The sequence below is a fragment of the Taudactylus pleione genome, unplaced genomic scaffold, assembly GCF_031769625.1.
Source record: "Taudactylus pleione unplaced genomic scaffold, aTauple2 ptg000041l, whole genome shotgun sequence".
Lineage (NCBI taxonomy): Eukaryota > Metazoa > Chordata > Amphibia > Anura > Myobatrachidae > Taudactylus > Taudactylus pleione.
This window is the reverse complement of record NW_028284443.1, coordinates 13578299-13593489: the sequence shown is the minus strand read 5'-3', so window position 1 is coordinate 13593489 and position 15191 is coordinate 13578299. Positions and strand designations below refer to the sequence as shown.

Below are 15191 nucleotides of genomic sequence, written 5' to 3'. Positions count from 1 at the left end.
AGATGCCCTGTCCACACCTTTCCGCTGTGATGACAAATCAGAGAATCAACAAAATACCCCTGTTTTGGAGTCAAGAGTCTTTGCCACCTTACAGCTACAGCCTCCTAACAGGGAAGTCCTTTGTGGCCGCGGAGTTAAGGAAGCAGCTCCTCACCTGGGCTCATTCCTCTCACTTTGCAGGTCACTCAGGTACCTGGAAGACCTTGGAATTTTTAAAGAAAGGCTATTGGTGGCCATCCATGAAAGCAGACGTGTCGGAATTTATTTCTTCGTGTTCTTCGTGTGCTCAGCATAAATCTTCACGTCAGGCACCGGCTAGTGAGTTATTGCAACTACCTATTCCATCACATCCATGGACGCATCTCTCCATGGACTTCGTCATGGATCTACCGAATTCTCAAGGGTTCACTACCATCTGGGTTGTAATGGACAGATTCTCTAAAATGGTCCATTACATACCACTAAAAAAATTGCCTTCTGCCCCTGACCTGGCTCACTTGTTCGTTCAACATATTTTCCGTCTCCATGGTCTTCCAGCTGACATAGTCTCTGACCGTGGTGTCCAGTTCACAGCAAAATTTTGGAGAGCCTTATGTTCTGTATTGCAAATAAAGCAAAATTTTTCTACAGCTTATCACCCCCCATAAAGCAACGGTTCCACTGAGAGGGTTAATCAAGACCTTGAGACCTTCCTGAGGATTTTTATGACATCTTACCAAGACAATTGGTCTGCATTGCTGCCATGGGCTGAATTTGCTCATAACTCCTCCTACCACTCTTCCACGAACCAAACACCATTCCAAGTGGTATTACCTGTGAGGTCGTTATGGCGGGGGGTCTCTGGCAGCAGTGCTTGTGTTTGGTGAGGGGCTTTGGCTGCACGTGGTTCTGTGTGGGCACATTATCACTAGGCCTGGTGAGGTCTGCCGGTGTTTCCATTCCATTGGCATGGGCGCCACCATCTTGCCTGTGTCCATGTGATTCCGGCTGACCAATTCGGGTAGGTCATGTGCTCATTCCAGCCAGTCACAGCGTGGCACTGAGTATTTAGGAAGGTCCAGAGCCTTCCTTCCTTTGCCAGTGGAACGTGTTTCTCAGCTGCGGCTGAGAGAGAGTACCTGTGCCTTTCCTGCCTGCTTGTCTGTTACGCTACTAGCCTGAACCTTGCCTGCTCCAACCTGCTGGATTTACCCTGCACCCTCCACATACCTTTTCACCTGCCTGAGTACCTGAACCTGCTTTTCCCTGCACCTTGCCTCCCTTCACTCCCAGCTGGACTTCATTACCACAGCCTGCATTTGTTACAGCAAACAGATTTGCAGTCCTTGCTCATCTAGCCTCAATACACCTTGCAGCGCTATATGCCTTACTCCGCTAGTGTTGGGCATTCTTTTTTTTTTTTTTTTTTTTTTTTTTTTTTTTACAGAGGATGCATCCAAGACCCGTATTCAATTAGTTTTGCGTAAGCGATAAAGTTTCGCCTGCCAGAGTTTTCACCTATATCGCGTCTTTTAGTCGCGGAAACTTATCGGGCGCGTACTCGCGATTCGCCCTATTCAATTCCAAAAGACGCGAAAATGGAGACACGCGATGTCAGAACAGGCAAAAAGTGGTGTCTGCATCGGGCAAATAGGCCTGAACCCCACAAAAAGATGCAGAAACATTGGGGATCAATGTAGTAGTGCCCGATTACCCCTAATGAAACAGTTTTGGGTACTTAAGTTCACACAATTGCCTCGAATTAGCGTCTTTACACAAGTGGTGAAGAATGGCATAAAGCAGGGGTTTTTTTGTTTGGTTTTTTTTTAGAGAAAATTATTCCTGTCAAATTTGGGGTACTTTAAAATGGGTGCAAGCATAATTTAAAAGTCTCTAAAGTGAAGTTATAAGAAACAAAAAACGTACCTTCAGCAAACACCTGCAATCAAAAAAACACCTCACCCATACTTGCAAACCCCCTGAAAGGCTAATTTTGCAACTTTTTATGTATGTACCCCCACTTTGCACTTTTTCACCCCTTTTTCAAAGTGCTTTTTTGGGGTGTTCCTCACTTTTCTTTAGGGTTTTTTTGACGCCGTTATCATTTTGGTGGCTGTCCCAAGGGTGCTGAGTGGTTTCCCCACCTTTGCACCCATAAATAGCAATTGTTCGCACTTCTTTTCTCCACTTATTCATAGGCGAATCTTTTTCGCCTATTACATTGCATTGTGTTTTCGGGTACGCGAAAAGTGTTTGCATTTGAATACGGAGATAAGTTTCCGACTGGTGAAAAGTCTAAATCGGCGATACTTTTTCATGGATCTCGTCTTTTCGCTCCAAATTGAATACATAGTCTCAATGCACTGATTAATTTTATATGTGACACTTCTATATCTGTGTGCAATCAAGTCTGTAAATGGAACTTGGAAAAATAGAAATATGTCCAATATTACACGAGAGCCAACTCCAACCAGAGTTCCCTCCAAAAGGTGATTGAAAATTCACGTTTAATCCTTTTGCTACTCTGTATTAATTTTTTAGAGTTTGATATTGTGTGTCTGATTTAGATTATTGACAATCCATCAATTATTTTGTTGCATAATAAATCTATTAAGGATTTGACACATTCGACTCAATTAGTAACTATGGGGTGAATTCAATTAGCCGGGAAAAGTGCCGTTTGGAGAAAAGTTTTTGGCGATTTGCGCTTTTCGACTGTTCTCAAAGTATATCCGTAATCAATTTCCCGGAGTTTTCGCCTAGGCCAGTGGTTCCCAAAATGGGTGTTGTGGCACCCTGGGGAGCCTCAGGACACTTGCAGGGTGCCTCGGGTTGGTTGTTCAGTACCAAGTAAAATTATATTTAGTCAGTGTGATAGGCAAAACCAGTGGTAATGACTGGCAATCAAAAAATGTGGACAAAAAGAAGCACAGGCCTGTCAACCACCACTTAACTGAACCTAAGAGTGACATATATGCACAATTTACTTCATTTGGGGTAAAAATGAAATTCCTGGGGGTAATGGACAGTCGGGCATGCATATGAATCATTGCATGCCCGGCTGTCCATCCATTACCCCCAGGAATGGAGGTCACTGGCGCCGGGTGCAGCGGCGCACCCTCTGCACCCGGAGTCAGTGACCCACAGCCCAGCGCCGCAGGGAGGCTCTAAGCTGGACGCCCGGTGAGATGTTATTACCAGCTCCTTCCCTGCAGCGCCACGTTAGCTGGAGGCTGGAGTTCTCTTCGGAACTCCAGCTTCCGGCTCTCTTCATGCGCACTATGGGAGAGACGTCATAATGTCTCTCCCATAGTTCCAAGGAGCAGCAGGGGGGACAGGACAGTGGCGGATGCAGGAGCGGGATTAAGGTAAGTTTTTTTTGTACAAGCGACACTACAGGGGCATAACTATGGAGGCACTGCTACAGGGGCATAACTATGGGGGCACTGCTACAGGGGCATAACTATGGGGGCACTGCTACAGGGGCATAACTATGGGGGCATAACTATCGGGGCACTACTCTAGGATTTCCTCCTTTCAAATCAAGGGCGTAACATTGGCGTATCTAAATATATTTTGGGGTAAAAGGTAAAAAAGTTCCCTGACCGCTGCCATAGGCAAAAAAAATTCTCCAGCAAAAGGCAGGAGAAAAGAAGTTCAAAATCCACATTTTGGGGTACAAATGTAGGGACTTTGCTCAGAACCCTTTGGACACCCCTTTAATGATTCAAAATAAATAATAATATCTTAATTCACCCCAAAAGAGACATCATTTTTGGGGGTGAAAATGTAAAAAGTGTTTGAAAATGGGTAAAAAGTACTCTACCCTAAAACCCCCTGCCTTCCCCTCCCTCTGAATTCCACCCCCCACCCTCTCTTTTTTTTCCTCTCTTTCTTTTCTTCTTCTCTTTTCTGTTATAGTATAAAATTTGTGGGGCGTCATGGATTATAATATTCAGTAAATTATTGGTGTTACTTTTGCTGATTTCGGCTAATATATTAACTACCAAGATGTTTATTCTGTTTACTTCTGTAAAATTATAAATTTTGACTGTGTTTCAATCTATTTCATATTCAAGACAATGTAGTTTTTTCCTGCAATTTTATGATGTCCTCCAATAAAATATTTTGTTTTTAAATAAAAGAAAATGGGTAAAATGTGGGGGGCCTGATATTTTGGGGGGCTATATGGATGAGACAGGTTTTTAAGATTGCAGGAGGCTGCAGCAGGTGTATTTTTGAGCTTTTTTAAATCTTCATTTTAGACACATCAAAAATTTTTCAAGTACCTCAAATTTAACTACGGTACTTATTCTTCTGAAAAAAACATTGCTTTCTATAATTTTTCCACACATATGCATGTAACAGCCCTTTGCAACAAAATAAATTCACTAAAAACTTTAATTAGGGCTACTATTACTATTCTATATTGATTTCCACAGTCACTGAAGCTTTTTATGGGGTACAGATTGATTTCCCCCCAAAAATATGTCATTTTCGCTAGTTTTCCTTTGTAAAACATTCAGCCTGTGTTTTCGCCTGTTCTACAGTTGAATAGGGGGAAAAAAGCGGGGACGTGCATGGAGAAAACATTGCGTCAAAACAGGCGAATGAGGCAAATTCAATTTTCGCGGCTAATTGAATTCGGCCCTATGTTATGAATTTCCAAACACCTTTTGGAGGGTTCTCCAGTTGGCGCCGAGTCTCCTGTAATATTGGAAACATTTCTTGCTGTAGTGCAGCGGTTCCCAAACTGTGTGCCGCGGCACCCTAGGGTGCCTCGGGACACTTGCATGGTGCTTCAGGTTGGTGGTCCAGCACCAATCAAATTCTTTATGGTCAATGTAATGTAAATATGTGCACAAACAGAAACACAAACCTGTCCACCACTATATAACCAAATCTAAGGATGACAGGTCAGCACAATTTACTTCACTGTACTACTTCACTACATTTTTTTCTACATTTCTCAATACCAAACTTTTGACTTAGGGGTGCCATGAAAACAATGCTGATGCACTAGGACACCGCAATTCAAAAAAGATTGGGAACCACTGCTGTAGTGTATGCCGCAAACCTGAGTCCTCTCCATACTGGTGATTGATATTCTGTCTATTTAATGATTTATTTATGCATTATAAGGTAGAATAGATTGGGTATACAGTGCAGTAGTACTCCCAGGTTTTTTGCCATGGAAAAAAGTTGCGGCCATTGCAGTGTAGCACTTTGCATGTTGATATAGAGACTCACAAATATACAAGAATCACATAAAATCAATCAGCACAGTCTCCTGGTGCATCCTAGTCATATTGCATTGTGACAAAGAAGCATTTTCGACACAAAAAAAAAAAAGACACTGGGTATTAGCAAAGTCTCATGGGACCAGGCGCGTCAAGATGGGCTATGTGGCGTGACTACAGCAAATACAAGTGAGGTCACATCTGTAAAACAATTCAGCTTGTATGGAAAAAATTTATGGTAATAACAGGTGAGAGTCAAGAAATATTGTTCCCATAGAATCATGAATAAAATTAGTCTCTTCATATTGCCAGGTGTTCAAACCACACTTTCAGAGAAAGATAATTCCATATAATAGCTTTATTCAAAATGTGCTCAATATGAGAGCCCTGCCATTAATACAGATTATGGAGAATTACTGTAAGTATAAATGCTACACAATATTCACATGTAACATTTGGATGGATTGTTACAGTGAATCCACATTACAGATCACATATAATAAGTGGTCTACTCCCACATTAGTGATTTTAGAACTTTGGTTCACACAAGGGGGTCAATTTAGTAAGAATCGAGTTTGGTCGAGTTTTTTAGTTTTTAAACTCACTTTGCTTCACCAAAACTCAGGGGAGTATTCCCTTTAACAACTCGCAAATTTACTAAGAAGTGAGTTTAGGTGAAAGTGAGTTTTTCAGTAGTGAAGCAGATCAAGTTTTTTCCAAATTGCGAGTTTAAGGAGATTACTCACCCGAGACTGCAGTGTTTTCCCTCTTCCAAACTCACCTGACCAAGCAGCATGCACAGATCAGTGAGATTTGTGTAAGCTGCTTAAGACCTTTAAAAAAGGGTTAAATAATATAATAATAATTTTAAAAAAAATTACGTAAGGTCCCCCCCTAAAGCTTAACCAGCCCCGGACTTGCCAGCCTGTACTAGCAGCAGGCTGCAGGGCCAGTCCTGGTTTTAATTATAGGGGTAAAAAATTTGTAGGGGTAACCCTATAATTAAAACCAGTACTGGACCCTTTCTAGCGGGTGGCTGATGCCACAGCCACGGGAGCCCATTCAGCAGGCCCCCCCAAGCGGCAGCATCAGCCCTGACCACTAGTCAGTCCAGGTCAGGGATCCCTGGGGAGTTGGGGACCCCTCCAATAAAGGGGTCACCCTCTCCAGGGCACCCCTGGCCTAGGCTGATAGCCCGGGCTATCCCCGCCAGCCCTGGGCAGTGGGTGGCGGGTTGATAGTGTAGGTGTAGTGTTAAAAATTGAAACAACAACATTGTCTTTATAGTAGAACTGCAGGTCCCAGCAAGCCTCCCGCATGCTGGTACTTGGAGAACCACAAGTACCAGCATGCACGGCAGTAAGGGGACACTGGTACCTCTAGTTCACCTGTAAAGAAATGTGTAAAAAAAAAAAAAAAAAACAAGACACACACACCGTGAAAATAACGTTTTATTACATCCATATATACACATACTCACCTTCTGCCAGATGTTCACATCCCCTTCTCAACGTTAAGTATCCAATGGAAGTACCTGTAAAAAAAGATCCAATACTCACCTTTTGTCCCACAATGTTCTCCGCAGTAATCCAAACAGGGCCTCGGACACACTAACAAGACGCTACAGCATATAGTTACAGTAACGCTAATGAAGGCTCTTGGCTTCAGCTATCATTAGTGCCGGGCGGCCAGCCAATCAGCAGCGGCTTCCATTAGCGACCGCTCATTGGCTGGGACCCAGGTGGGCTTAGCCAATGAGCGGCTCCTCCACGTGGGTCTCAGCCAATGAGCGGACGCTAATGTTAAGCCACCGCTGATTGGCTGGCCTCCCGGCACTAATGATAGCTCAAGCCCAGAGCTGTCATTACCGTTACTATAACAATATGCTGTAGCGTCTTGTTACAGTGTGTCTGAGGCCCTATTTGGATTACTGCGCAGAACATCGTGGGACAAAAGGTGAGTATTGGATCTTTCTTTACAGGTACTTCCATTGGATACTTTACGTTGAGAAGGGGACGCGAACATCTGGAAGAAGGTGAGTATGTGTGTGTGTGTGTGTGTATGGATGTAATAAAACTTTATTTTTACGGTGTGTGGCCTGTTTTTTTTTTTTTTGTTTTTTTTTACACATTTCTTTACAGGTGAACTACAGGTACCAGTGGCCCCTTAATGCCCTGCATGCTGGTACTTGTGGTTCTCCAAGTACCAGCAAGCGGGGGAGGATTGCTGGGACCTGCAGTTCTACTGTAAACACAATGTTGTTAATTAAATTTTTAACACTACACCTACACTATCAACCCGCCACCCACCACCCAGGGGTGGCGGGGATAGCCCCGAGCTATCAGCCTAGGCCAGGGGTGCCCTTGAGAGGGGGACCCCTTTATTGGAGGGATCCCTGACCTGGGCTGACTAGCGGTCAGGGCTGATGCTGCGGCTGGGGGGTCCGGTGAAAGGGCATCCTTGGCTGTGGCATCAGTCCCCCGCTAGAAAGGGTCTGGAGCTGGTTTTAAATATAGGGAGAACCTCACGCCATTTTTTATCTCACTATATTTAAAACCAGCACTGTCCCTGCTGCCTGGTGCTGGTTCTTAAATTACATTAGAACCCTACACATTTTTTTTACTGTCATTTTAAGAACCAGGACTGGCTTGCAAGTTTGGGGCTGTTTATGTTGTTGGGGGGGGACCTCACGTCATTTTTGAAAAAAATTATTAGCCCTACTTAAATAAGTTAAAAAAGAAACATACACAAATCACAATGATTTGTGTATGTTTCAGCCAAACTCGCAGCTCAGGAGGTGAGTGTTTAAAACTTCTATTTCAAAGTGAGTTTGCTACAATCTCACACCAGATTGGAAACTCGAGTTTGCGAGTTGCATAATTTTCATCTAAAGTACTTCCTAATTTGGCCGATGGTGAGTTTTTTCGAGTTTGCAATCTCACATGAGTTTTTACAGTGAAAAAAAAAAAGGAGAACTCACTTCAAACTCACTCGAGTTTGTCTTTAGTAAATTTGCGAGTTGAAAAAAAATGCATAAACTAACGTGAGTTTGCAAACTCACACAAACTCGACCCTTAGTCAATTTACCCCTAGGAGTCTCCAAGCATCAGCCAGCTGGAGATCATGGAATACCTGGCACACCCTGCACGCGCTGTGCTGCAAGAACCTGTCTGTACCCCTAGCAGAGTGCAGAAGTGGGACCAGGGTCCAGTTAATGTCCCTACCTACAAATCATGCCCTTCACAAATATTCACAGGCAAACGCAAGGTAGGGGGGTTCTGGTTGCTTGGAAACCCCCCTCCCCAGCCCACACTATGACCACATTAATAATGTATAATTAAAATTTACTAGATCTGCATGTTTTAACAATCTTAGTATCACAAATGAAATAATTACCACCACCAGTAATGATTACACCTGTGCACCACTAGGAGATCTGGAAAACATGCACTGTTAGGGGTGTACTTCTATAGACCAGGTTAATACACTATTCAATGCACAGGGAGACTAATGTGTATATATACACTCAGTATGTCCAGGGAAGTGTCAGATCCTTGTGCTGCTCCCCCAAGGTCCTGGACTTGCTCCAATGCTATAACCGTCACTCACCATCCAGGGGTGCCGGGTAGAGTCCAAGGCCTGGGGTGCCCTGGAGAGGAGGGGGACACCTTTATTGGAGGGGTACCCAACTCCCCAGGGATCCCCGGCCTGGATGGAATAGAAGTCAGGTGTGAATGCTTTAGCAGGGGGTCCCGGTGAAAGGGTACCTCAGCTGTGGCATTACACCTCCGCTAGAAAAAGTCCGGAGCTGGTTATGGAAAATACAGGGGTCCACTACTTATTTTGTCCCCAGTACTTTCACAACCAGGACCAGCTCAGAAAAGTCCTGTGCTGGTTGTGCTTTTAAGGGGGAAACCCCACATCATTTTTTTTTTTTTACATTTTACTATTTATTTATTTTTTACACACAGAAGCCTCATGGATCTCACTGATCTGTGAAGGCTTCAGTGTAACTAGGACCTTGTAAGGAAATACGCATTACAAGGTCTGAGTTTTCAAATGAGTAAACTTACACACACTCGCACAATGTAATAGGCTCGAACTCACAAGTTTGCAGGCTATTACATATGCCGAGTTGTGGGACAAATTCGGACCTTTAAATCTGCAAGTAGGTCTGAGTTTGTCTAGTACAAAGAACTTGGACCCTATTACATTTCACCCAATGTCTAGGTAGATAACAGATGTTAGACAGGCAATAGGTAGACAGGAATAGAAGATCGACATGGATGAAGGTCGACATGAAAAAAAAGGCAGACAGGGTCAAAGGGTCAACACAAAAATGGTTGATACATTTTTTTTCCTAAACCCTAACCCTAACCCTCCCTCCTGGTGCCTAACCCTAACTGTCCCTTCTAGTGCCTAACCCTTCAGTAAGTGCCTATCACTAACTCTAAAAAACAAAATCAAAATGTGTTGACCATTTTTGTGTCTAACATCTGTTGTCTATCTAGACATTGTTAACCTTTTTACTGTCTATCTATTGACTGGAACTCCTCTAGAACAATGCATTTGCCCATGAGTATTCCCAGCAATCCCCCAGAGGAATGACAGTTACCAAGGTTGGCTGAACATGTTTCCCAAAAAGGATTGCCACCCTCTTTGATTTATTTACTTGGCAGTTATTGCAAAATGCTATGGAACTACTGACTGTTAAGGAAGAGGGGCAAAGGACTTAAAGGACTTGGAAAGTCTTAATTGTTGCCTTTATACAAATATTGACATCTATTTTATCTGAGTGGAGGGAGCTAAGAGAAGCATAGGGGCGAATACTGATTTGGGAGCAAAGAAAACAAGCAAGTTATTTTGCATCTGGAACAAACCATGTTACAATGGAAGGTGTTTGAATGCTGGGTAAATACTGCTGGATAGGCATTTGTTGGCTACATGCAAAGGAGGCACAGAGTGTAGGAGAGGCTGTGCCCTTGATTTGAACTTATGTCAGCAAGGGTTGATTTAGATTGTACACTTCTTTGCAGATTCTTTTTTATCCTTTCCCATTGATGGGATGGTTCAGGAGAAAAGGAGACGGTTATACAAGTTGCATGACGGTGCATATTGTTATAAAAGTAGGAAAGCTGTAGGTTGCTCTTTTCCTCCTGAGTAGCAACTGAGATACTGCTCACAATACTAAGAAATTGTCATCTTGCAGGTTAGGTGAAAGAACTCAGCTGTTGAAGAAGTTATGTCAGGGTAATGATGACCTATCGTCACTGGAGGGCAACAGAGTACAATGAATGAGCTAGTCTCTGACTGACTAGTCCAGAGACAAAAACATGTATGAAACTGTTGAATATAGGGTACTGTAAATCAATAAGCACTCAAAGTGTATGGGTCTTTTATGTGTGTTGCTGGGGTTATCCCTTCGGGTTCTGAAGTCTCTGAACTGAGCCCATCTCGTATATAACCCCGAAGAGTCTGTGTAACAACACAAAAGACAGCCACCACCAGCAGTGGGACCAGTGCCTCAGCAAGTTACAGCCGCTGCATGGGCCAGTCAGGATGCTGACCATTCCTCTCTTAAGCTGGGTACAAGCTGGCCAATATATTAGCCGATCAATTGATTGGTCAATATATCTGGTGCCCGTCGGCCAGTGTGTACGCGATATGTCTGAACGACGTCGTTCACAGACATATCGCATTGGCTGTGCTGCACAGCGGATGGACAGACAAATCTGCAGACATATCTGTCCATCGGCAAGTGTGTACGGGTGGCCTGCAGATGCAGCGGCAGCCACTGGGAGGGGGCGGATACGCCATCGACCCGAACCCCAGCCATCGGGACCCGCAGCTACCCGGAAGATGATGGCCATTCAGTGTGTATGATCGACCACCATCTATAGATATATTTGCAGACCACTCGATCTGCAGATATATCTGTTTAGTGTGTACCCAGCACTACGAGTGGTGGTTGTGAAGCACACACCGCTGCCGCTAGTAAGAGCCATCAGCAGCAGTGTCAAGCCACCAGTTGGAGCAGTCTGCGCCAGAAGAACCAATGTCTTGCTCTGGTTCGTGCAGGAGATATCAAGCAGCAGCTAAATGTATCCTCTTGTAGTAACCACACGGAGGAGACACAGGAAAGGTGAAGGGAGGCACTTCTCTGGCAGAAGAGAAACGGGTAGCGACTACCTTTCAGATGCAAAAGATCCCGTAGATCGCATATATATCCCAGCCTCAACCGCAATATTGTATGTGTGTCCGGCTGCACATTACAGCATCTGTCTCTCCAGAACTCCACAACTTGATGCAGGTAACCAAGAGTATCTCAACGGGTCCAATATCCCGGCTCTGACGTGTTTCGCACCGCAACTTGGGGGCTTTTTTAAAGAGTGAAAAAGCCCCCAAGTTGCGATGCGAAACATGTCAGAGCCGGGATATTGGACCCGTTGAGATACTCTTGGTTAACTGCATCAATCTGTGGAGCTCTGGAGAGACAGATGCTGTAATGTGCAGCCGGACACACATACAATATTGCGGTTGAGGCTGGGATATATATGCGATCTACGGGATCTTGTGCATCTGAAAGGTAGTTGCTACCCGTTTCTCTCCTGCTGGAGAAGTGATTTGCTGCGTCTTCTCTGTGTCTCCGAAGAATGTTTAATACAAGAAATTTACTCTTTGGAAATACTACCCACATTGCGGAACTATACATGGTATACAGAGGTATAACACTAACTAACATACATTGAATGACAACGGGAATTTAGTTATATTGCAAGTGCGGACTAAAACCATTGAGTATCTTTTTACAGGTATATACCAGATTTTCTAGGATCCACCTCCTTTAGATACATTAATAGTGCAATTTTGCTACTTTATACAAGGAATGATAGACTTTTGTACTATATATATATATATATATATACATATATATATATATATATATACATATACACACACATACATACACACACACACACACACTGCAAAAGTTCGGCACTCAGTAGAAACTACAAAATACGGGGTGCCTTCCTAAATGAAACATATAGACACGATGTTTCTCCTATGAGAGGTATAGCAACCCCCAAGGGAAGAGAACAAAACACAGGAGGCAGTCCCTTTTAGAAAATAGAAAGAATGTATATACTTATATCATAATGCAAAAATAGTACAGCAATATGTCAACGTTTCAAGGTCCGCAGACCTTTTCGTCAGGACTGTACATCTGGTATCAAAAAGGAGGAGAAACATCGTGTCTATATGTTTCATTTAGGAAGGCACCCCGTATATATATATACACACATACACATATATATATATACACACACACACATACATATATATATATGATGTATTGATTTTTATTTCTTATTCTTTGACCGGTCAAATTGATGTTTTAGGTAGGTGTGTGTGTGTAATGTGGTCAGAATGTCAATAAGCGCATTGCAGACAATGAGCCTGATAAAGAGATGTACGCTATTGCACAGCCAGTCGCAGTGGTTGCAGCAGGAGGCGTCTTGTGTTTACAGACGCCACCTACCGGTTGCTGTTATCCCCTGCTGCGTCAGTCATATCATTTGTATGGCCATCTGAGTAACCCCTCAGATTACTCAGGATGGCTGTGAAATTCACATATCTGAGGCCAATTAAGCACAATCCCAGTACCACTATGTGAAACTTCAAAGTGCAAATTAATGCATATTAATGTTGTTGGCAGTATAACTGTAAACACACATTTGTTTGTGTTCCTTTACATATAAAGCTTACCCACTATGCTTCATATGTGGTGGTTTGTCCATCCTCACTGCCAGTTTTATCTTCAAATCGGTATCTTGACTGTTTTTAGGAACAGACATTTTATGTAGCTCTGGCAATTTAGAATTATTTGGAGTCGGTCTAAGTATTACCTGAGAGAGAAAAAAGAAAAACTACTCATTACTATTGTACAAAATATACTGTTGTATATACCATTAAATTTCGTTTTGTTAATAAATGCATTTTTGTGCAACTATTTTAATTGACTAGCTCACCACAGTTAGCCCTTACTGATCCCTAATCATAATAAAGTATTTGTGACAATTCACATAAAATAAGAACTGTCAAAGTAATCAACTTAATAATAAAATGAATATCAGTAAATGTTAAGATTACCTGTATTATCCAGAAAATACACACATAATAAATAACCTCATATATTGGTCTGTGAAAAAGATATTTAATTGGTAGTGTAGAGTGGGAAATATATAAAGTATTTGAAAACTGATCTAATGGAATATGGAGTTATACTTAGCAGAGAAGCTGCGAACAATACATTCCAGAATGAATGTTTCAGAAAAGCCAACTGATAATGGGGTTAAACCTTACAGAGGGAACACATTCTAATAGGCTGCAATAAGATGCCCAAGATCTAACCTCAGGACATCTGCATATGAAGTAATGACATTATTAATATGGAACAGAAAGGGATATACTGTACAGGGACCTATCTATCAAATAATATTTCCTGTATATCCCTTATTTTCAGGTGGTACCCGCAAAAATTAATTATAAAATGGAGGGACAGCATCAGATAGCTGTCTTGGGTCCCTCCATTTCCAACAGCAGAAGAGACAACCATAGCAGCTTGGCTCCAGCACTAGCAGCTCTAGTCTATGGGCTACACTTCACATCCCTGCAGGGGCGTCGGAACGAGTTTATGGTGGGGGGCAATATATAATTTGCCGCCCCACGGCTCAATTATAATTTACTTGAACCATGTCGACATAGTAACTGTTGACAATATGACTGGATCGCATTTCTTAAAACTTTGGGTAAATCCTCATTTCTTATTGCTGCGAATAGCTACAATAAGAATATATACTTATCGGGTCTAAAACCTGATAATTAAATATGCCCCATAATATGGATTGTGAATCAGGTTATTTGAAACAATATTTTCCGTCATGCTGTGATTGTAAAAAATTTGCAAACAAAACTTGAGGATCAAGTACAACTGGCACTTTGAAGTAGCAATTATATAGTGTCATTGACTGTGACCCACAAAATACAAACACGGTATACATATATTCATGTGTAGCAGCTAAGGGTGTACGCTTGAATTATCCCCCCCAAAAATAAATACTGTATGATTTATAAACATGTTGTATTTCATACCGTGGTGTAAATGTAAAAGGGTTCAGAGTTTTTTCTGCAGGACAAACTCAGACCTACTCGCAGATTTAAAGGTCAGAGTTTGTCCCACAACTCGGCATATGTAATAGCCTGCAAACTTTTGAGTTTGAGCCTATTACATTGTGTGAATGTGTGTGTGAAAGAGAGTTTACTCGTATGAAAACTCTAACCTTGTAATGTGATTTTCATTACAAGGTCCGAGTTATACAGAAGTCTTCACAGATCAGTGAGATCCATGAAGGCTTCTGTGTATATAAAAAAAAAAATATAAAAAAAAAAAAAAATTGTAAAAATGGGGGACCCCATGTTTTTTTCATTTTTAAAATTTTACAGTTTACAATTTTTTATTTTTTAACATATAAGCATGCACAGGTTTCATGGATCTGTGCATGTTTCTGTATAATTTAACCTTCTCAGACTATACTCGCTAGCCTGAAGCAGGTCTGAGTTTTAGGGCAGTAATAGTGTGCAAGTTAAACACTCGAACTCTATTACATTGCCCAAGTTGTATCCTCACAATGGCAAAACATCTGGATGTGAGTTTTTCCATTGTGAGAGTCCGAAAAACATGCTAGTTGGCATGTTCTCTGACCCAATTACATTGGTTGAGTTTACAAAATGTGCGTGTTTAAGGCTAAACTTGCACATTTTGTAAACTCTGACCCATCTCTTCCATTGCTGAAACCCATTAGTAAATGGCAGGCCAAAGAAGACCATCACATACGAGAAAAATACAACCGCTAGAAGCAGCTAGCCCAATGTAACTATAACAATACATAATAATTACATGAAAACTCATTT

The 15191-nt window shown here is 42.2% G+C and overlaps 1 protein-coding gene across 8 annotated transcripts in view; it reads right to left on the bottom strand.

The window, feature by feature from the left end:
- Positions 1-15191, bottom strand: part of CADPS2 (calcium dependent secretion activator 2) — a 651719-nt gene that overhangs the window by 475293 nt on the left and 161235 nt on the right. For all 8 annotated transcript variants that reach the window (XM_088457657.1, XM_088457656.1, XM_088457658.1 and 5 more), the window contains exon 8: positions 12987-13126. In XM_088457657.1, the coding sequence (XP_088313783.1) occupies positions 12987-13126 (140 nt within the window). The remainder of the gene's footprint in view (positions 1-12986; positions 13127-15191) is intronic.